The sequence below is a fragment of the Chanodichthys erythropterus genome, chromosome 17, assembly GCF_024489055.1.
Source record: "Chanodichthys erythropterus isolate Z2021 chromosome 17, ASM2448905v1, whole genome shotgun sequence".
NCBI classification, from domain to species: Eukaryota; Metazoa; Chordata; class Actinopteri; order Cypriniformes; family Xenocyprididae; genus Chanodichthys; species Chanodichthys erythropterus.
The window spans coordinates 4,107,080-4,131,399 of record NC_090237.1 but is presented as its reverse complement, the minus strand read 5'-3'; the positions used below and the strand labels follow the sequence as shown (position 1 = coordinate 4,131,399).

General features: G+C 35.9%; 2 protein-coding genes across 2 annotated transcripts; both read left to right on the top strand.

Annotated features, from left to right (window-relative positions):
* Positions 1–11,831: 11,831 nt before the first annotated feature.
* LOC137004375 (zinc finger protein 239-like) lies at positions 11,832–12,981 on the top strand. The gene has a single exon (XM_067364638.1). The coding sequence runs from the start codon at positions 11,915–11,917 to the stop codon at positions 12,599–12,601; it is 687 nt and encodes a 228-aa protein (XP_067220739.1). The 5' UTR covers positions 11,832–11,914; the 3' UTR covers positions 12,602–12,981.
* A 3,089-nt stretch (positions 12,982–16,070) lies between these two features.
* On the top strand, positions 16,071–23,518 carry LOC137004341 (zinc finger protein 271-like). Its single transcript, XM_067364586.1, has 5 exons — positions 16,071–16,125; positions 16,425–16,573; positions 16,910–17,055; positions 18,105–18,109; positions 22,451–23,518. The coding sequence occupies exons 1-5, from the start codon at positions 16,071–16,073 to the stop codon at positions 23,407–23,409; spliced, it is 1,314 nt and encodes a 437-aa protein (XP_067220687.1). The 3' UTR covers positions 23,410–23,518.
* The last annotated feature ends 802 nt before the right edge of the window (positions 23,519–24,320 follow it).

Genomic DNA, 24,320 nt, shown 5'->3' with positions numbered 1-24,320 from the left:
TTCCTGCCATCGCAATTTTGTTAGAGGTCACACTGGTCAAATTTACTATTCAGGGCTGGGACATCCAGTGAGAAAGTGTTTGAATTCGCTGCAGAATTAACATCACTGCAGCATTTAGTTGGAAGCATTCAATTCAGGACAGATATCTGCTTTAAAACATAGATATCAGATCAAATAGCACTGATGTAGGGAAAACATTATTTGTAAACTAAAAATTTAAAGATGAAGGAAAACTAACACTTCTAGGCAAACAAACACTTAGAAAAAGACATGAAATTACCACTAGATGGTAGCAGAAAGGTAGGAAAAGTGGTAATGAAAAACAAAAACTTAAAATTGTGACTAAATTACACAGAAATCATGATAGCTCTCCTTTTATAATCACTGACGCTGTTGATCAGTTTAAAATAAAAATGAATTCCTCTTTGTATGATACAAGACCTGACATTTAGTTGACATTAATACTGTACATTCAAAAACATACTTATCACCGTATTAAGAATGATTAAAAAACTCAATGTGATTAAAACTGAATAAGTCATTCTCTGTTCATCAATACAAGATGTTGTTTCTGTTTTATTTCTCAAAATTACATTTGTTATCAGAACACAATATAGTATGCTTAATATACATGTGAATGTACCTAATTCAAATAAGACCTATTTAGCACACAATCCATCCACACTGAAAAACTACAGCTATTTACATTATAAGAGATGTTGACTGGTGACACTTTTGAATCTGAAGCTTTTCACCAAATGCACAAAATTAGATGATGCTGTGCTTTTATGTAAACTTTTTTTTTATCAGAGCTTTTACTTCAATGTATTTGACATGAAAATTAATTTTAATCACTTGCAACATGTTTTCATATGAGTGTCAAGGCCTGATAAACGTGTAAAACTCTTCCCACACTGAGTTCAGCAGTACAGCTTCTCTCCAGTATGAAGTCGCTCATGTCTTTTCAGGTTTCCAGTCTTAGTGAAACTCTTCTCACAATATGAGCACTTGTAAGGTCTTTCTCCAGTATGAACTCGCTCATGTACTTTCAGGTTTCCAGACATAGTGAAACTCTTGTCACAATATGAGCACTTGTAAGGTTTTTCTCCAGTATGAATTCTTTGGTGTCGTTTCAGACAGTCAGCTCTAGCAAAGCTCTTCCCACAGTCAAAGCACGCATGATCTCTCACTTCATTATGTGTTTTCTGGTGCAGTTTAAAACTTTCCAACCTTGAAAAACTCTTTCCACAGAGAGAACACACATAAGGTCTCTCATCTGAATGAACTTTCAGGTGTATTTTTAGATATGATGATGAAATAAAATCTTTACCACACTGATCACAGTTAAATGGTTTTTCTCCACAGTGAATAAGTAGATGAATTTTGAGTCCAGATGTATATGGGAAACTCTTTCCACACTGAGTGCATGTATACGGTTTCTCTCCAGTGTGAATTCTCATGTGTGCATTAAGGTTTCCTTTACGTTGGAAACTCTTTCCACACTGTGAGCAGGTGTGCGGCTTTTTGGCTTTTATTTGAGTTTTGAAGTCACAGTGTTTCTTTACTTGATTTGGTTTGTGTCTCACTTCCATCTGGTCTGAAATAAACATTAAGTAGTCAGAATCAGTTCAAGGAGGATAAATGTGAAAATTCAAGTAAACTTTTAACAGAAAACAAGGCATAATGAATCTGTCTGTGGGATTATAAAGTTGTTAAGACTGTTCTTGTTAAGATGTATTGCTATATGAACTGCTATGTACAAGTTTATGTACATGCAGATGCACTTCTCTGTCATTTATCATCCATATACTGCTTATTAATTCACAGATTTATTGAAGAATCAAGAATGGACACCAACCTATTTGTTCCTCAGTATCTTCATGTTTTATTCTGGATGGATCTGGATCACTCATGTCTTCAATCTCCTCTTTAATAAACTCCATCTTTAACAGTCACACAGATTTCAGCTGCTACACCTGGAGTTTGTCCTTCTCTTGTAGGATGATGTGAATACTCCCAGTATTTATTGTTGAATTGTTGTGGGAGGAGCTTCACTGCAGGTGTGAACTGTGATCACTGTGATACTGACGCCCACAGGACCACATCTGGAAAAATCAAAGATAAGTTATTCAATTTATACTGGATGTTATCATCAAAGTGCACAGGTTATATTATTCAGTTAATTTCTAAATTAATCAGAAAGCTAACACAATGACAGAAATCCACTTAACAAACAATATGCACAGACTGAATAGAGGAAGGCAGTTAGTGTATCAACTTTTAAAAATTTAATTCTACATGTTGCTTCAGTAGCAAAGTTGTTTTGAAACAATGTCAATGTTCTAAACTGTTAAATAACAATAAAATGTGTGATTTAAACAATTTTACAGTTCAAATAATACCAGTTTTGACCAATTAAAAAAATGATAAACCTCACACTTGAGCACAATAAATGATTATGTAATGTTATATGAACAAAAATGGCCAAGAAGCTGAATGAAAATGCAAATTCACCCCCTGACAGAAGGTGGCGCTTATGAAAATGCAGAAATACAGTAGTTACTCCTGAACACAAGCAGCACTGCACTTATAAACACTACTTTATGAGGTATCTGGGGAAAGATAAAAAAAAAGATGCTATTGAAACTTTTCTGAAGACATATACATTCAGATATACATTCAAATAAAGATTTCTCAGATCAGCACTAATCATGAGAATGATCTGTTTCAGTGTCAGAAAATAGAGTTTGCAGGTATGTTTTCTGTAGCCTTTTATAGTCTGAAGATGCACAAACGTAAAGAGAACACTATTTGCACCACTGATAATAGTGGCAACATCAACAAGCACTCAAATGACTTAAAAAACAACACATCCCAGCGTCAAAACTGCTCTTATTTAGCATAAACAAATTAATTGCTAATCAACTAGAGACGTTTCTTTTAAGTTACTATACATCTGTGCCATGAGATGTTTCATAAATTGGTAAGGGACGATATTGACCCTGGCAAAAAGTACAAATTAGTTTCATTTAACATAAGGTTTGTTTTATTTTTAAGTGAAATATAAGAGCCATCATGTTTAACTGAGCTGCTGAAAAGCCTCTTTGTCTCCAAAAGTTCCCTGTTTTCACCTCATTCATTATGGTGATGTCTGAGATCTTCTATAAAGTGGCATTTTATTGGTGTCAACAGGCTGAAACAGAGTATGTGAAAAACTCTATGCCAAGATAGTATTACACTCTAATAATAAACCAGGACACATTTTGTTACATTACTACATTAAAACTCTGGAGCATGGTAGACTGTACACTGGGGCGTACTTATTCAGTCCAGTGTGTTCTGTCAATTTTGAATGCTTATACCTTCTAAATGTGAACATTGTTTTGTAGCACACTGATTACAATAAAGCTAACACATTCATACTAAAATAAAAATTTTAAAAAATCTATTTTGATTTCATGTGAATTTAAATATGCGGCCCCTTTAAGAAGAATGACACCGCGCGCACCAAGCATGCGCGGAAGTGAGAAACGGACAGAGGAGCGCTGAATCTTTAACCAGTTAAAGTGGAAAGCGGCGCTAATAACGATCGCAAAGGGAGGATAAATGTGGAATATTTTTGGGATGCCGAATATTTTCCAGTCTGCATGTGAGAGATTTCCCAAATTGCAGAGTTTACCATTAACCAGCACCAGATTTTACGTGTTAAGTATGCTTTGTTTGTCCTGGTTTATTATTAATAATATTTGGCTAGTTTAGTTTAGTTTTTCACAGAGTCTCTCAGCTGTTGACACCAATAAAATGTGTTTATATGCCACTTTACAGAAGATCTCAGACATAACCATAATGAATGAGGTGAAAACAGGGAACTTTTGGGGACAAAGAGGCTTTTCGGCAGCTCAGTTAAACACGATGGTCCTGTTATTTCTCTCAGACTTTAGTCAAGAATTAAACAGATGTTGGGGCCGTTTCAGAAAGGAGGTTAAGTGAGAACTCTGAGTATGTTAACCCTGAAATGAGGGAAACTCTGGGTTTTCCGTTTCGGAATGGAATGTATGTCAAACTCAAGAAAGCAGGTTAAATCAAGCCTGTTTCTGAAAGAGAGGTACCATGGTAACTTACTTTGTGAACCTAACCTGATGGGGAGCAGGTTTTCTTCGGTAAACCCAGAGTTTCCTTCGGTCTCCTCCCCCTTTCTAAAGGGCAAGTGATATTTAAATAGTTAACTCATTCATTCATGCTGCAAAAAATGATTTTCTTACTGAGTATTTTTTGTCTTATTTCAAGTACAAACATCTTAAATAAAGATGGATTTTCTGTATAAGAAAATGATATAAGATATTTAGTCTGTTTCCTGGGGGGATCTAAATTAACTGCATTTTACTTCAGTAAAATGCTCAATATCTGCCAGTGTGGTAATAAAAATAATCTTAATGCAAATGGAAAACAAGATTATTTGGAGTGTCTATTACTAAGTGCAAATTTACAGTAGCTCCGCCCACCAATGTCAGACCAGGTTAAAATTAGCGTACGTTCTTGTGGCTGCAGTGGTGTAGGCAGTTACACTCTTATTATTGCATCCTGTTAAATTATTATTTTTTTCTTCTTTTTTTTGCATGTGGGATACCATGAAAATGAATATTAGCTCAATAACTTACCATTCTACCAGTTTTCACCTTTGATACTATAACAGTGATAAGAATTAAACTTGCATTGACTCATTTTGTCATTTTGTCATGTGCTGTTGCCATGGTGAATCGTAATATCTGAGGGCAATTCCAGCGTTATGGACGTGACATTTGGAGTTAAAACTTGAAATATAAACGCTCAAAGAATGCATTTAATAGTAACATATTGAACCGTCTATTTATATATTCATAATCCCTTACTAAAGGAGTCCAGACATTACAAAAATGTCAGTCTATTCAACTGTTTTATATTTTAGATGAGGGAAATATACAGCGTTACGGACGTGACAAAAAAAGTCACTAAGTTTTGGGTGACAACATATTTTTTAAGAATTCTGTGAATTACATTGCGCAAACCAAAAGTAATACTGCCCACTGAATGAAGAAGGGTTGGCTCTTCACAGAGCATAAAATAATAATTTTATTTCATTTTTCATGTTCGCATTAATGAGGAAAAAACAACGTTACGGATGTGACAGTTTTCCGTTACGGACGTGACCGGTCTGAAAGCGGCACAAAAGACTGGTTTAAAACTGCTTTAAAACTTTCACAGAGACCTCAAGCAAGCATTTAAACCACCAAATACTGAAATCCAGTATGGTAAGACTCCACAATTTATCAACTTTTTACTAAACTTTATACTAATGTAACATTATACTCTGTAGTGCAAAAGGTTATGGATTAGACCTATTTCTCATGTTGACAAGCATGTGCGTTGTTCAAGAATCAATTTAGAGACCATGATTTTCCTTCTTACAGGACTGCTTGCTAAAATACATTGACAAATATTTATGTTTATCATAAAGCAGTTTAAAATCACAGGTTTTCCCCACAGTCAGGTGAACCGATTGCCAATCGCAATCATGTCAGTTTTATGTTTTGTGTATGAATGACCACACGGTTTTTTTCGTCTAGTTTTCAGAGTTTAAAGCGGAGTCTTGAGTCAAAATGATCAAACTTTATTTCAAGTCAAAATTATTGCAATCTTATTATTTTCATTTTGTCAGCTTGATCACGCGGATTGTGATCAATATAGGCTAGGCTATTCATTTTTAACCAACCGGTAACGCAACATCCCAATTCCCGAGGGAAGTGTCCTATGAGACACAATGCTCTTCTATAAGTTGTACTGTTTCATATAGGCCTACCTTTTGATGTTCATATTTCGTTCTCTGGCAAGAGGAAGAGAAGATCGGTTCATGTGCACCTGATCCGCCGCTTACAGGCGCTGCAGTAGCTAATCTGTCACGCGCCGTAGGCTATTAAAGAGCGACATCTATTGTTTAAATTGTTATAAAATCGACTGAATTTGAAAGTTAAACCTTTTTCATATTAAAACTAACAAAGCACAAAGAGTATTGCGATTATTGGATATGTTCTGATATGGTAAGCCTGAAACAGATGATAGCAATATAAAGAAGCAAACTCATAGGATTTAATATGAAGCGTCCGTAACGGTCACGTCCGTAACGCTTATTATGGTTGTTCAGAGCAACGTAGTGAAATGAATTGTTGATCCTAATAAGCATAAACATAATTTAGCTTTGCATATAAAGTTTAAAGTTATTTGCATTTATAATTGTTATATGACATAAACTTAATCTTTAAAAAGTTACGGACGTGACAGAGCACTGAAGCGTCCTGACCTCTTTATTCTAGCTCTTTTAAATTCATCAGGCAGTGCTGTTATGACTAAATGAGTGTATTTATTTCTCAGGCATGTATCCATCTTTCTACACAATGCTTACTGCTAAAATAAAGTTTAAAAAAATGGGGTCTTTGATCCTTTTTTGAAAGCATGAAATATGGTTGGTTGAAAATTTAATTTAAGCATTGTTGCTTACCACATATATTGTGGATAAGCAAGGCAATTTTCTTAAAATTTCTGTTAGAGCACATTGATACAGTATATTACAGACCTAAATGGACAATTTAAAAAGGGTTTTGTTCTTTTGGTTAAAACTTTTTTTTTTCATGGTAAAGATGACCTTTGCGTGGAATTGCCCCTGAACTCCATTCATGATGGCTTTTCATAGTCGTGGTGCACGCGCTTAACTCCGAGTCAACCTACTCAGAGTCGATTGAACTAACTCAATTCAGCTGTTCTGAAACCGAAAACTCAGAGTTTCCCATTTCAGGGTAAGTCAACTCGGAGTTCAAGTTTTAACTCAGAGTTGGTTGAACCTCATTGAAACGGGCCCGTTGTGTTAAATGCAACTAATATTGTCCGCAAGAAGATCTAAAAATCTTCACATTTTCAGAGACAGAAGAAGAGATAATCTGCCAATTAGCCTACCGTGTAAAGAATTTTACAAACTGCCGCTGTTAATGAAGACCAGAGCAACTGATAGAGTCAATTATTATGTTTCCTTCCACCTATTTTTATGCACATTTTGGGATATTGCATAGAAAAACACTGGATGGAAACACTAAGATACGCATAAATTCTAAAAAATGTAAATTAAAAATGTACGCACTCAAATGAGTAAGATAAATTATTTATGTGATATGAAAACACAATAGAACCAAATTTATTATATACAAAAATTATAATATACATTGGCTTCTACTGCAGCAACTTCAATTTTACTGAATTATTTAGTGCCAGTTTATCAGGAAGTTACGATTTTATTCTCTCTTTGACTCACAAACAGTGCTTTATTGCAATTTTTTATGCGATATTCCAAATTAGCACACAACTTAAATTTGCAACTTTGGATGGAAACATAATTATTCTTTCACAAAAAAGTAGTTTTACAAGTAGTTGTGCTAGTAGTCCATTTAAGTAGACCCCTTTTCAGTTAGTAAACATTGTGACGTTTTTTTGTGGGCGGAGCTTATGTGGAGGAAGAAAGTTTCTTCTGACCACTTTACTAACACTAGCTAGCAAGTTTTGTTAGCTTGTTTTTTTTTTACAATGACTGGAGAAAATCCAATTTCATATGAATATGTAAGGTCACTCACTGTCCTGGACCGTAATTGTTATTTAAAAAAAAGTTAACTTTAACGGACGGAACCAGATTGGCCGACCTGTACACACTCACTCAGTAGATCTGATTACCAGTAGATCTGATGACACATTTCTTTATGTTTTGTCTCTGGTCATTAGCTAGAAGTTACCTTACTGCTAGTTGTACGACTAACCAAAGTTAGATAACTTATGCGCTAAAAACGTTATCGTTACATGAGAAATCACTTAACTTCTTTTCCAATTTCTGATGGGAAATCTTTAGACACATAACCAAACCATAATCCATACCAACAAAAGACAATAGTTTATTGAACCTTACCTGATTTAAAGTGTGCGCTGCAAACACAAGCATTTTTGTTGATCGTTTCTGTCCAGTCCACTTGTTTTGTTATTTTTAACACAGGCTTTATTTTACACATAAATTGAAAAACCCCATAGGAAAATCTTGAAGGAACCAGCAATGAATTAGACTTCAGGGTTCTGACGTCATCCCTGCACCACTCGTAAATAAAGTAATTCAGTATGAATTCTGTAACTTCTCTTTGACAGATCTGGTGTCTCCCTGAACAATTCACCAATAAACACTGGGAATATTCACATCATCCTACAAGAGAAGGACAAACTCCAGGTGTAGCAGCTGAAATCTGTGTGACTGTTAAAGATGGAGTTTATTAAAGAGGAGATTGAAGACATGAGTGATCCAGAACCATCCAGAATAAAACATGAAGATACTGAGGAACAAATAGGTTGGTGTCCATTCCTGATTATTCTAAAATTCTAACCTTTCATTGAGGGACAACAAATGAAAGTGGGGGGAAAAAACTCAATATAAAATAAATGTTTTTCTCTAATACATGTTGGCCAAAATTATTGGCACCCAATTATTGCAACGTCCTTTTCCCAAGATAACAGCTCTGAGTCTTCTCCTATAATGCCTGATGAGTTTTAGAACACCTGACAAGAGATCAGAGACCATTCCTTCATGCAGAATCTCTCCAGATCCTTCAGATTCCCAGCTCCATGTTGATGCTTCTTCTCTTCAGTTCACTCCACTCATTTTCTATAGGGTTCAGGTCAGGGGACTGGGATGGCCATGGCAGAAGATTCATTTTGTGCTCAGTGACACATTTCTGTGTTGGTTTTGATGTTTGTTTTGGATCATTGTCCTGATTGAAGATCCAACCATGGCCCATTATTGGATTTCTAGCAGAATCAGTCAGGTTTAGATTTTTTTATCTGTTGGCATTTGATAGAATCCATGATACCATGTATCTGAACAAGATGTCCAGGACCTCCAGCAGAAAAATATGCCCACAACATTAAAGTCCCTGTAAAGTCATTTTAAAGTATGTGTTTTGAGCTTGTCACACCACAGAAAAATGTGTTATTAACCACCTAGCCAAATTTGAATGATTAAAAAAATCTGCAAATTAATGAAATAAGTTATCAAAATCTCGAAAACATAGGCAGCGCTCTCTGATCTCAAACGCTGGGGGCGTGTCCGCTGTCGGCGCTGAAACCACGCCCACTCGCGAGAGCTGCCGTCTCAACTTACTTGTCTAATGATTCAAACATACTGATGCATAAACAAAAGAACCACGTTAGCCTCTTGCACAGTTTAGTAGAGTTACTGTGGAGTACCTACTTATTATAACATAAGCACACACGACAACACACTCATTGGGCACGTACTGCCGGACTGTTGTCGAGTCGACAAATGACGGTGCCACGAGACGGGAGGATGAAGGCCGGGACGGGAGAGACTCTGTCCGGCCCCATATATCATCGGTTATCATCGGGACGGTAAGAAGGCCGATGCGGGAGGGGTGGACGAGGTCTGTTCAGTCACATTCACCAAAAACAGCGGATTATCTGTGAATCCCAGCTGTCTGATGAAAGTTTGTAAAATATCCGGTGTACAACGATCACTTTAGAATCCTTCATATCATCGTTTATGAAATTTAAGGAGACCGAGCATATTGTATATTTTAACAACCATGTAATATGCATTTGCGTGACGAAGGCATTACTAGCTAAATGTACAAAGGGCTTTAATGACCCTCGAGACACAGCGAGTGAACCGCTGTAGCGTTAGAGGCGGCGCCACGCTCGGTGCGTCATCGACAGTTGTATAGTGTTAGGGGAGGGGCTATGCTCGGGGGACGATGTGCGTCATTAGACCCCCGTTTTAGCTCCGCCCAAAAAATCCTGAGCAGAGACTTGGTGAAAAACTGTTTAACGCTCTAACTTCACAATTAAGAATTACTCAATTCACAGACTTTGTAATGTGTTTCAGCAATACATTTGTAACATTTATAAAGTGTTTAGAAAGAATTCTCAGAATTGACTTTACAGGGACTTTAAAGATCTAGCAGTATATTTAACCGTGGACATGAGGTACTTTTTATCCATGTTTTTTAAAAAAAGCTCTTGTTTTAGTTTCATCTGACCATAGAAGCCGGTCCCGTTTGAAGTTCCATGGCTGGACAGTTTCACGCTTCTAGTCACCCTGGTGTGCTAAAAATGTAAATATGAATGGGAATATACTTCAGAAATATTTTACTCATTATAATTTCTAGGGGTGCCAATAATTGTGGCCAACATGTATTGGAGAAAAACATTTATTTAATAATGAGCCTTTTCTCAGACTTTCAATTGTTGTCCTTCAATGAAAGGTTAGAATTTTGTGATTTTTTTTGAATAAAAGATCAAAAGAATAAACAATGCAGATTTATTTTCACAACCACCTTTTCTCATATTTACTAAGGGTGCCAATATTTGTGGAGGGCACTGTAGCCATTTTAATCATCTTAATAAGTGTATGAACTGAATAATTTGCACTTGATGCTCACACAGACATACCTGGGGCCGTATTAACAAATCATTTTATCCTAGTTTTCCTAAATAGCATTAAAAGTTTTTTTGTAAGAGTTTTCTCTTTAAAGCTTTTCACAAAGCTGCTGAGACCAACTTTTACTAAGGAATAGAGAGAAGTCTTCAGTTAAGAGAAAGGTCGGGTTTGACATCATTGCTATGGATGACATCAACACACTAACTATGCCCAGTGATTAGCAAATAGGTAAATCTCTGTCAGTGATTTAATCATAGAAAGATTGCAGACAAGGTATCATCCTGCCATATTCAAATAAAGATTTTAAAATGTAGGCTAAATGTCACTACTTAAACAAGTATGTTTTCTGCTGTAGCTCAAATTGCTCAAGAAGTTAAAGCTGGTTCTGATAGAAAGGTGTCAGAATACACAGTGCATCACAGTTTGTTGCGTATGGGGCTGCATAGCTGCAGACCAGTCAGGGTGCCCATGCTGACCCCTGTCCCCTGCCAGAAGCGCCAACAGTGGGCACGTGAAGAAGGTGGCCTGGTCCAATGAATTACATTTTCTTTTACATCACGTCTATGGCCGGGTGCATGTGCGTCACTTACCTGGGGAACACATGGCACCAGGATACACTTGAAAGGGTGTACATTGCAGACCATGTACACCCTTTAATGGAAACGGTATTCCCTGGTGGCTCTGGCCTCTTTCAGCAGGATAATGTGTCCTGCCACAAAGCAAAAATGGTTCACGAAGGGTTTGAGGAGCACAACATCAAGTTTGAGGTGTTGCCTTGGCCCTCAAATTACCCAGATCTCAATCCAATCGGTCAGGGCTGTTTTGGCAGCAAAACAGGCCAGCACAATACTAGGAAGGTGGTCATAATGTTATACTCGACCGGTGTGTATACATACACAGCCAACTCACCTAGTTACCTTCGACAGTTTTCTGCTCCCCTCCACCAACCCGACTCCTCACTCTTTGCTGGTTCTTATTCCCAGCCAGGGAAAGGGTGAGTATTCTGGATTTGGGCTAAATTCCGAGCTCTGAGCCTCTCCTTGGACAGCATGCCAAATACACTTCTTTTAATCGATCACTCTACGCGATCATTTGTAAGTGGGAACTCGTGAAAACAACTGCAACAGGTAATAGGACATTATTTTCTTACTTAGTTATTTATTAAAGATTTGTGTTTGGTCTTGCTGTCCGGCTAAATCATCTAGCGTGTGCTTTCGGAGGATTATAATGCTAAAAATTGGTTGAAACTGTCATTATGTCAGTTTTTAAATCGGTTGAGATTGTCCCAGGCCTTAGGAGCTACTTTTAGGCTTAAGATGTTTTGTGATTACGGCCCCTGATGTCTTGTTTTCTGCTAAGTGTTCTTTTGACTTTTTACATTTAACCTCCTTACATTGACTTAATATGTTTATTTTAGATCAGATGGAAGTGAAGGAGCAAATACACAAACTAAATGATGTAAAGAAACACTGTGACTTCAAAACTCAAGGAACAAATGCCAAAAAGCTGCACACCTGCTCACAGTGTGGAAAGAGTTTCCAAAATAAAGGAATCCTTAACAGACACATAAGAATTCACACTGGAGAAAAACCATATACATGCACTCAGTGTGGAAAGAGTTTTTCTCAAGCATCAGGTCTAAGACATCATCTGCTCCGTCACTCTGGAGAAAAACTGTTTAACTGTGATCAGTGTGGTAAAGATTTTATTTTGTCATCAGATCTAAAACAACACCTGAAAGTTCATTCAGATGAGAGGCCTTATGTGTGTTCTCTCTGTGGAAAGAGTTTTTCAAGGATGAACAGTTTTAAACTGCACCAGAAATCACATAATGAAGTGAAAGATCATGTGTGCTTTAAATGTGGGAAGAGCTTTATTACAGCTGGCGATCTGAAACGGCACCAAAGAATTCATTCTGGAGAAAGACCTTACAAGTGCTCATATTGTGACAAGAGTTTCACTCAGTCAGGATCTTTGAAATCACACGAGCGAGCTCATACTGGAGTAAAGCCGTATCACTGTACTCAGTGTGAGAAGAGTTTCAAACATTCATCAAGCCTTCACACTCATATGAAAAAATGTTGCAAGTGAGCAACATTAGTTTTTTATTTCAAATGCATTCAAGTAAATTCTCTGTGATAAAATATGGAGTTTATACTAAAAGCACAGTATCATCTAATTTTGTGAATTTGGTCAAAAGCTCAGAAAACTAGAAAGATTTACGAGTTGAAGCTTCACCAGTCAACAACTCTTACAGTGTAAATAAAGTCATTGTAACTTTTCTGTCAGCATGGATTGTGTGCTAACTAAGCAGGTCTTACTTGAATTAGATGTAGTCAATTCATTTATTTATTTACGAAGTGTATTTATATTGTGTTCTTGCAGTACATGCAATTATGAGAAATAAAACAGAAACAACATCTTGTCTTGATTTAACTATTATTGAACACAGAGAATGAGTTATCTAGTTTTAATTAACCACATTAATGCATTTAATCTTAATACTGTAATATGTTTGGGATGTACAGTAATATTGTCAACCAAATGATCAGGTCTCATATCATAAAAAAGTTCATTTTTATCTTTTATTGTCTACTTAGAAACAAAGTTCCAAAGCTTCAGTTCACCAGACTTGGTGGATATAATAGAATCAATAAAATATTGAATAATAAACAAACTGACTGTAGATCATTTGCATTATATAGATGATATTAAAGATTCCAGTAATATTACTGCAGTAAGTTGTACAAATATAAAAGATTTAGAGGACAAACCTCGGGATTTCATAATTGGGGGAAAAAACCTGGGTTTGGGCTAAATTCCGAGCTTGGAGCCTTCAATTTCCTTGGAATCAAAGTGGAAGAGTGTAAGGGGGGACATATTTTCAACTTGACTGCAATGTTTTATCCTGCATCATTCAATACATTTTGCCTGTACATAAATGAACCTTTATGTTACGTCACTGCAGATTGAATATTTTTTGCATTTATGAAGTAAAGGCTCAGCACTCAAGGCTCTATTGCCTCAATGGTGTACAGTGTCTTTGGGTGGATTTTGGAAATGGATCGCCAGCAATTTAGGATTGTTTGAGATATGGTAAAAATTCAGGAGTCCTAAAAATTAGGAATAACACTACTTATTTTTTTAGAGTTTCTTATGGTTTGTGAATATGTCCCTAGATTAAATTAGCTTTTATCATTGTACACATAAAAAACAATCATGTACTTATTCAATTGTGTTTTTAAACTCTGTTTTTTGTTGAAATATATAGAAAAATATTGATACATTTTACATGTTTGTCACATTTAATTACTGAGAACGATCATTTCTATCAGGTTTCCACTAAAATAATTAATTTAATGTATTTTATCTCTCTTCCATTTCACTATACTATTACTGTTCCCTTTCACACTGGGGCAGAAATACCATAAAAATATCACAAAAGCCCCCACAATTCAAGATATATATAGGGCAAAAAATCCCTATGAGTTTTTCCATCTTTATGATGTTGGATCAATACAAGTATTTTACAATCAAGCAACATACAAACAAGAGTGCTGTTTTCCCAAATATGGGTGCAAATGTAAAATTGAAATGTGAAACAGTTTCATAAGTTATTTAATTTTAGACACAATAAAAGTCTGGTGATAGTGTAGTACTAGTGTTTGATGATAGTGTATTTGCTTTGTAACAGTGCTGAGATGTGGTTTATGTAAGAATATGCGGTCCCTTTAAGAAACATGACACCGCGCGCACTGAGGATGCGCAGAAAAGAGAAGCGCGAGAGACGAGATGAGTGCTGATACTTTCATCAGTAGAATCCTTTATCGAGTGTGATATCTTAATGCGACGTAATAAACCCGCGGTTTTTTAACACGTCGAGCTCAAGTTAGCTCATTAAACACAAGAAGCTCTCCAAATATACTGAATAGGGGAAAAGTTATCAGTGGTTATTTCTCATGGTGGACTGTCTGATTAGCGCATGTCCGGTTATAAACAAGGTCAATTCAATTCACATTTATTTGTATAGCGCTTTTCACGATACATATCATTTCAAAGCAGCTTTACAGAGAACAATTTAAAGAATGCAGTTAGCAAATAATGTAATAATTTAGACAATTAATTTACAATCACTGTTAGCAGTTTAACTGAAGGTAGAAGCAATGAGGTCCTGGAAAAAATGAATTACATTAACATTAATTAGGATATAGAAATTGGGCAATGTGCATGTTGATCCAAGTTTGCGATGCTACATTGCAAAATTCCTGTTACCTCAGACATCCCCTGAAGCCGATATAGTATGTATAATGTTGTTTTATTATTTAAGATAAACTATTATAATAATATTTTATTTATTATAAGAGCTTCATAGACAGACTTTTATTATATTGTAAGAAAATATTTGATGTATCATAAGTTGTTGATTATAATGTTATTTATTAATGTATAATGCATATATGCTACATGGCATGGGCGTAAATTTCTCTAGCAATTTTTGAAGAGGACACAAATAATACAGCCAAAATTCAGTTGTACTCTTAAGGATATGTGTACACAGAGGAAAGCCTTACTACTATTATTAGTGTTGCACAGATGCTTTATTCTTCTTCTTAAAGTTTCTCTCTGGTTCAGTAAAAAAGCTGATTAAATTGACCAAAATATTCTTACCATATTATAGTTAACTTGTGTCCTCCACATAGTACTTTAAGTTTCGTCTGGGACAAAGGATGTCTCTTATTTAAATATTCAACAGCAAGCCCACTGATCAGCCTCTTTACATCATATTGAGAAAACCCAACACAACGGTAGATCTACAATATTCGCCTAATATAAGTTCACACATAGGCTTATAGCCGTGTTGTAGTGGGTGACGTACTATTAAACAAGATACTAAACATGCTAGGTAACGTTATAATCGCTAACAGCACTCATTGAAAAATATAGTCCCCTCAAAGTTTTTCTAAACTTAAAACGCATTATTTTTTTGCCCTGTTTGCATTTGTATATTGTTGTATATCATTATATTTACAATATGAAGCATGGTTTTTAATGATATTTTTAGGGGGTTGGACAACCCTCAGACAGGTCCTGACCCCCAGTCACCCTTTAGTCATAGGAGATTTGATTTCCAAAAAATCGCTAATGTATGCTAATGTAATGAAATGCTTTGAGTTATGTGTCCTGGTTGGTAGAGAGTTTTGCGCAGACTCTGTTTCAGTCTGTTAACACCAATAAAATGTGATTAATGTGCCTCTTTACAGAAGATCTCAGACATCATCATAATGAATGAGGTTAAAACAGGAAAAAAAAGAACAATTAAAACAAGTATTTCAGTGTAAATTCAATAACTAATCTTTGATTTTTCCAGATCTGGTCCTGTGGTCCAGTATCACACAGTGATCACAGTTCACACCTGCAGTGAAGCTCCTCCCACAACAATTCACCAATAAATACTGGGAATATTCACATCATCCTACAAGAGAAGGACAAACTCCAGGTGTAGCAGCTGAAATCTGTGTGACTGTTAAAGATGGACTGTATTAAAGAGGAGATTGAAGACATGAGTGATCCAGAACCATCCAGAATAAAACATGAAGATACTGAGGAACAAATAGGTTGGTGTTCATTCTTGATTCTTCATTGTTGACTGCTTTGGTTGCCGTGAATTGTTAAGCAGTATATGGACGATAAATGATACAGTAATGCATCTAAATCATAACCTTGTTTCTAGTAGTTTTCATCTACATTTTAATCATATTAACAAGTGAACGACAGAAGTAGCATTTGGCACATCAAAGATCTGATACTTGACACTAACAGTTACCTGATCTCGTTATCTTTGCTAAGTTTTATGTTGCATTTTCCTTTTTATTTTCATCATACTGATTCTTACTATTTAATATGCTTATTTTAGACCAGATGAAAGTGACAGAGCAAAGACACAAACTAAATGAAGTGGAGGAGAAATGTGACTTCAAAACTCAAGGAACTAAAGCCAAAAAGCCGCACACCTGCTCACAGTGTGGAATGAGTTTCCAAGATAAAGGAACACTTAACAGACACATGAGAATTCACACTGGAGAGAAACCGTATACATGCACTAAGTGTGGAAAGAGTTTCCCATATACAACTGGACTCAGACTTCATCTGCGCATTCACTCTGGAGAAAAACCATTTAACTGTGATCAGTGTGGTAAAGATTTTAAATTGTCATCAAGTCTAAAACGACACCTGAAAGTTCATTCAGATGAGCGGCCTTATGTGTGTTCTGTCTGTGGAAAGAGTTTTTCACGAGTGGACAGTTTTAAACTGCACCAGAAAACACATAATGAAGTGAAAGATCATGTGTGTTGTGACTGTGGGAAGAGCTTTACTAAACCTCACTGTCTGGAACAGCACCAAAGAATTCATACCGGAGAAAAACCTTACAAGTGTTCATATTGTGACAAGAGTTTCACTCAGTCTGGAAATCTGAAAGAACATGAGCGAGTTCATACTGGAGAAAGACCTTTTGAGTGCTCCTACTGTGAGAAAAGTTTCACTCAGTCAGGAACTCTGAAATCACATGAGCGAGTTCATACTGGAGAGAAGCCGTTCCACTGTACTCAGTGTGAGAAGAGTTTTGGACATTTATCAAGCCTTTACACTCATATGAAAAGATGTTGCAAGTGAGCAACATTAGGTATTTTTATTTCAAATACATTCAAGTAAATTCTCTAATAAAATGGAGGTTATACTAAAATTGTGTGCTAAGCAGGTCTTACTTGAATTAAATATAGTCAATTCATTTACTTATTTACTAAGTGTATATTGTGTTCTGATGCAGTACATGCAATTATGAGAAATAAAACCGAAACAACATCTCCTCTTGATTGATCTATTTAATGAACACTGAGAATGAGTTATCTAGTTTTAATCACATTAATGGGTTTAAACATTCTATCTTAATACTGTGTTAAATATGTTTGGGTTGTACAGTATTATTGTCAACCAAACGATCAGGTATGTATCATAAAAAGAGGTAGGAGTTTATTATTGACTGCTTAGGAACAATAAAGTATCAAAGCTTCAGTTCACCAGATTTGGTGGATGTAATAGAATCTATAAAATATTGAGTAATAAACAAACTGACACTTGATAATTTGCATTACTTGGTTTTAAAGATTCCAGTAATTACTGCAGTATGTTATACAAATATAAGAAGAGGAAGAGAGAAAGGGGTACAGGATCAGGAAAGGTCCACATGCCGGGACTTGAACTCGGGTCACCCGAGCTGCCCACAAGGCTATCGGCGTCAACGATAGGACATATTTTCAACTTGACTGCAATGTTTTATTCTCCATCATTCAGTGCATAATACATGCATAATACAATACATAAATGAACCTTATGTCATCGCAGATTAAAATCTATAAATCAAAGATTTATTGCATTTATGAAGTAATAGCTCAGTACTCAAGGCTGATCCTCATAACTGTATTCCTTCTTAGATCCAATTGTGGTTTCATGTCTATTAATGTTATTGGACCAGTAACACTAATGTGAAAGCATATTTCATTCGCCCCAATGAAGCGTTCCTTAGAACTTACTAAAGATCCAGTAATCCATGGATATTTACATGCAGCCAAGAATCGTGTTTCCTGACATTTATATGTGGCTGATTTCAACACCAGGGAATCAAATTTGCCTGTGAATGCTTTATAAATACAATATAGTTTGGTCTAAATCCAATTAAATTCAATTCAGTTCACATTTATTTGTATAGCGCTTTTCACAATACATATAGTTTCAAAACAGCTTTACAGAGAATGCATGTCAACATTACAATTTAAAGAATGCAGTTAGCAAATAATGTAATAATTTAGGCAATAAATCCCTGTGATTAATTCCTGTGATCACTTATATCAATGTCACTTATATCATATCGTCCAGCCCTAAAATTTGTATAGTTTTTGTTAGTGTTTAAAAACATCCATTTATACAAAATATAAGATGGTAAATATTTAATTGATGAGTTGTCAATTCAATAACAATACAATATATAGGGTTTGATTTTACCTCAAAATTCAACATATTGACACATAATGATAACTGAAAATCCAAGTTTCTCTGCCTGGAGTCCAGTTGTTTCTGTGAATTGCAGCGACCCATTGCTTCTCTTTTCTTTAGCTTTTGGCAGTCTGTAAAAATATACCTCAGATATCTTGTCAAATCTATTTATATTGTCAGAAGAGAGAGAGACTGTAAGTTTGAATGCTTATATCTTCTACATGCGCATTCTGTCATTGTACTGAAGCACAGTATCTCATAGAGAACAGCTAACATATTCACACTAAAAGCTAAAAAAAATAAAAAATCTATGCGGCCCCTTTAAGAAGAGAGACACCGCGCGCACTGTCTGAGCATGCGCGGAAGAGAGAAACGCAGATACGAGACGAGCGCTGAATCTTTAACCAGTTGAAGTGAAAAGCGACGCTGTTAACGATCATAAAAGAAGGACAAATGTGGAATATTTTTGGGATGCGGTATGTTTTCCAGTATGCATGTGAGAGATTTCCCAGATTACAGAGTTTAACATTAACCAGTTCCGGAGTTTCAGTGCTAAGTACTAATGTAATGAAATGCGTTATTTGTCCTGGTTTATTATTAGAGTGTAATAGTATTGGTTGAGGGTTTTTCACAGACTCTGTCAGTTCACACCAATTACATGTGCTTAATGTTCCACTTTACTGAAGATCTCAGACCCCACCATAATGAATGAGGTGAAAACAGGGAACTTTTGTAGACAAAAAGGCAGCTCAGTTAAAGGTGCAATATGTACAATTTTTTGCAGTAAAATATCCAAAAACCACTAGGCCAGTGTTATATATTTTGTTCACTTGAGTACTTACAATATCCCCAAATGTTTCCAACTACTTGCAAATCGTGAAAAAATTGCAATTTTAACGAAGGCTCCGGGACGTGTGAGGAGTCGCCTGTCAATTGCGTCATACCTGCGTTACCCTCGGTTTCCGGGTTTATTTTGTAGAAACCATGGAAACACCAAAGACGCTTTAAAATATTACATGTTTTAATAGACAGGGGGAACATCTGTTTTGATATATTTATAGATAGAAAACGAATTGTTGTTATATAGCTCAACACGTTTAGTCTTTTTTTCGATTTACCATGCCTCAGAGAAAAATACTATTTTGTCAAGTAGCTAACATAGCATAATCAGATACAGCTTTATTTTTATTAACAGTAATACATAATTTTCTCCATCATACAATACATTTTAAAATTAATTGCATGCCATTAATCAACACAAGACATTCAATATTTAAAATGATATTCTAAAATGGATCTATCTTACTGCAGTGTGTAACAGTGTCTCACAGCAGCCACCGAGTGAACGCACAGAGTAACGTTATAATATTTTCAACACCCTCAAATGTATCTAATATTAAACAGAGCTGCGTTACCTCATACTCATGACCGGAAAAACGGAATCGGCGCCAGCGACTGTGTCATAATAAAAGTCCCGCTGCTCGTTAAACATACATGATTATTTCACCGTAGGTGTCAGTGCTTTTCTAAACTAGTGACCAAGATGCTGAAGTGTGAGACTTTATACTATGGAAGTAAGTTAATGACAAATGTTTTTCAAACAAGAAAGCTTGTTAAAATAATTCTTGCATTTTAACACATTGTATTTTTTTCTGAAATGTAAATAAAACAAAATAATACCGATATAAAATGGCATATATATGCATATACATGACATGAGGAGATGATAGTCAGAAAGAGTAGTGCAAATAAGTCACAATTACAGTAGTACAAGTGAACGGTAGTGCAAACAAACATTTATGAAATAGACATTATCAACTATATTTCTTGAATGTAATAAAAAATAAATAAATAAAAATACAGAAATAAAATTGCATATAATACACATTTTGATGTGGCCAAGAACTGGCACCCATAGTTTGTAAGGGCCACCATGTCATATTTTACTGTAACTTCAGAAGCTCCAGGCTCATGAACAAAAGTACCAATCTTATTGGTCAGCCATTTTTTAACGTGGCGCATCAAACCAAAAAAAAACTAACCCAAGGCTTTTTTAAAAAATTATGCTTTTATGCCTGACTTTTTGCACGTTGATTTGCATACTTACATTGGCACCCTTTGTTTAGTCACAAAGCGTTAAACGTCGTCGTGTGATAATTGTGTGCACAAGCCTTAAGGCTTGCATTTGAAATTCAACATGGCTTTATATTTAAGCTTTGAATATTTCAGTTGAAAACATTTCACACACATTTTCATCAAAAATTAATCAAAAATATACTTACGGGTACTGATGTCATCCCTGCACCATTCGTAATTAAAGTAATTCAGTATAAATTCAATAACTTCTGTTTGAATTTGGCAGAGCTGGTGTCTCCCACAACAGTTCACCAATAATTTTCACATCATCCTACAAGAGAAGGACAAACTCCAGGTGTAGCAGCTGAAATCTGTGTGACTGTTAAAGATGGAGTTTATTAAAGAGGAGATTGAAGACATGAGTGATCCAGAACCATCCAGAATAAAACATGAAGATACTGAGGAACAAATAGGTTGGTGTCCATTCTTGATTCTTCATTGTTGACTGCTTTGGTAACGATGAATTATTAAGCAGTATATGGATGATAAAGGATCATAACCTTGTAGATAACATTAAAATATAACAGAAAATTGTATAAATCATCATATTATAGCTGTATTATTCATCTTAACAAGTGTATGAACTAAATATTTTACACATCAAAGATACTTGATGCTCACACAGACAGATACCTGGGGCCGTATTCACAAATCATTTGATCTTATTTTTCCTAAATAGCATTAAAAGTTTTAAGGTAAAAGTTTCCTCTTTAACGCTTTTCACAAAGCTGCTGAGACCAACTTTTACTAAGGAATAGAGAGAAGTCTTCAGCTAAGAAGAACACATGAAATCAGGATGCACTATGGCAAGCCCACAGAGAGGTAGTGTGATGCTTTGGGCAATGTTCTGCTGGGAAACCTTGGGTCTTTGACACGTACCACCTACCTAAGCACTGTTGCAGACCATGTACGCCCTTTCATGGAAACAGTATTCCCTGTTGGCCTCTTTCAGCAGGATAATGCGCCTGCCACAAAGCAAAAATGGTTCAGGAATAGTTTGAGGAGCACAACAATGAGTTTGAGGTGTTGATTTGACCTCCAAATTCCACAGATCTCAATCCAATCGAGCATCTGTGGGATGTGCTGAACAAGTCTAATCCATGGGGGCTCCACCTCAATTTAAAGGACTTAAAGTATCTGCTGCTAACATCTTGGTGTCAGATACCACAGCACACCTTCAGGGGTCTAGAGGAGTCCATGCCTCGACGGGTCAGGGCTGTTTTGGTTGCAAAACGGGCCAGCACAATATTAGGAAGGTGGGACATTATTTTCTTATTTATTTGGTTATTTATTAAAGATTTGTGTGTGGTCTCGCAGTCTGGCTGAATCATCTAGTGTGTGCTTTCCATTTGAAACAGTCTGTGGTCACCCACAGTTTTAAAATCAGTTGAGAAAATCGTCTAGTGTGTCCCAGGCTACTTTTAGGCTTAAGATGTTTTGTGATTACGGCCCCTGATGTCTTGTTTTCTGCTAAGTGTTCTTTTGAATTTTTATATTTATCCTCCTGATTCTAAGTAATTAATATGTTCATTTTAGACCAGATGGAAGCGAAGAAGCAAAGACACAAACTAAATGATGTAAAGAAACACTGTGACTTCAAAACTCAAGGGACAAAAGCCAAAAAGCTGCACACCTGCTCACAGTGTGGAAAGAGTTTCCAACATAAAGGAATCCTTAACAAACACATAAGAATTCACACTGGAGAGAAACCGTATACATGCTATCAGTGTGGAAAGAGTTATACTGGTGAATCAGGTCTCAGAAATCATCTGCTCCGTCACTCTGGAGAAAAACTGTTTAAGTGTGATCAGTGTGGTAAAGATTTTTTTTTGCCATCAGATCTAAAACAACACCTGAAAGTTCATTCAGATGAGAGGCCTTATGTGTGTTCTCTCTGTGGAAAGAGTTATTCAAGGATGAACAGTTTTAAACTGCACCAGAAATCACATAATGAAGTGAAAGATCATGTGTGCTTTAAATGTGGGAAGAGCTTTATTACCGCTGGCGATCTGAAACGGCACCAAAGAATTCATACTGGAGAAAAACCTTACAAGTGCTCATATTGTGACAAGAGTTTCACACAGTGTGGAAACCTGAAAAAGCATGAGCGAGTTCATACTGAAGAGAAGCCGTACCACTGTACTCAGTGTGAGAAGAGTTTTAATGATGCAAAAGGCTTAAAAAATCATCTGTTTATTCATTCTGGAGAAAAGCCATTTAACTGTGATCAGTGTGGTAAAAAATTTAATTCATCGTCACATCTAAAGCAACACCTGAAAGTTCATTCAGATGAGAGGCCTTATGTGTGTTCTCTCTGTGGAAAGAGTTATTCAAGGCTGGAACATTGTAAACTGCACCAGAAAACACATAATGAAGTGAAAGATCATGTGTGCTTTGACTGTGGAAAGAGCTTTACAACAGCTGGTGAAATGAAACAGCACCAAAGAATTCATACTGGAGAAAGACCTTACAAGTGCTCATATTGTGACAAGAGATTCACTCAGTCTGGAAACATGAAAGAACATGAACGACTTCATACTGGAGAAAGACCTTACAAGTGCCCATATTGTGAGAAGAGTTTCAGTCAGTCAGGATCTCTGAAATCACACAAGCGAGTTCATACTGGAGAGAAGCCGTATCACTGTACTCAGTGTGAGAAGAGTTTCAAACATTCATCAAGCCTTCACACCCATATGAAAAAATGTTGCAAGTGAGCAAAATTAGTTATTTATTTCAAATACACTCAAGTAAATTCTCTGAGATAAAATATGCACTTTATATTAAAAGCACATTATCATCTAATTTTGTGAATTTGGTCAAAAGCTCAGAAAACTAGAAAGATTTGCGAGTTGAAGCTTCACAAGTCAACAACTCTTACAGTGTAAATAAAGTCATTGTAAGTTTTTATCGATCTGCAGGGATTGTGTGCTAAGCAGGTCTTACTTGAATTAGATATATTCAATTCATTTACTTAGTAAATAAGTGTATTATATTGTGTTCTGATGCAGTACATGCAATTATGAGAAATAGAAACTATTAACTGTAAGAAAAAATGATGAGGACGACGATGAAGAAGTTTATTGCAGCATAGCAGTGACAAAGTACACGAAGCACCTGGGGTTCACCGGCGTCAGAATGAATTCAGAACATCCAAATCTCAAACCTTTTATCCTGTTACAGTTTACCACTCTTCATGTAAATGTAGTTTCTCATGTTTTGCCAGCTGTGGTCTGTATATGAATAAGTTGTTACACCTCATTGTTTGAGATGGTTCTGTGTGTTCCACACCCACTCCCATTCTACAATTGATTACCATTTGCTCAGGATTTGACCAACCCAAGTGGTACATAAACGATATACCAGTTGACTTTCTTCTTCTCTATGATAATTAAGCCATTTTGGGCATGAACTCATTCTAAAATATACTTTGGAGTGGAATCTGGGTTGAGGCAGACTACAAATTCTTACATATATTTAATGAACATAGAGAATGAATTATAAAGTTTTAATCACATTAATGCATTTAATCATTCTATTTTAATACTGTGTTAAATGTGTTTGGAATGTACAGTATAATTGTCAACTAAATGATCAGGTCTCCTATCATAAAAGAGGTTGGAGTTCA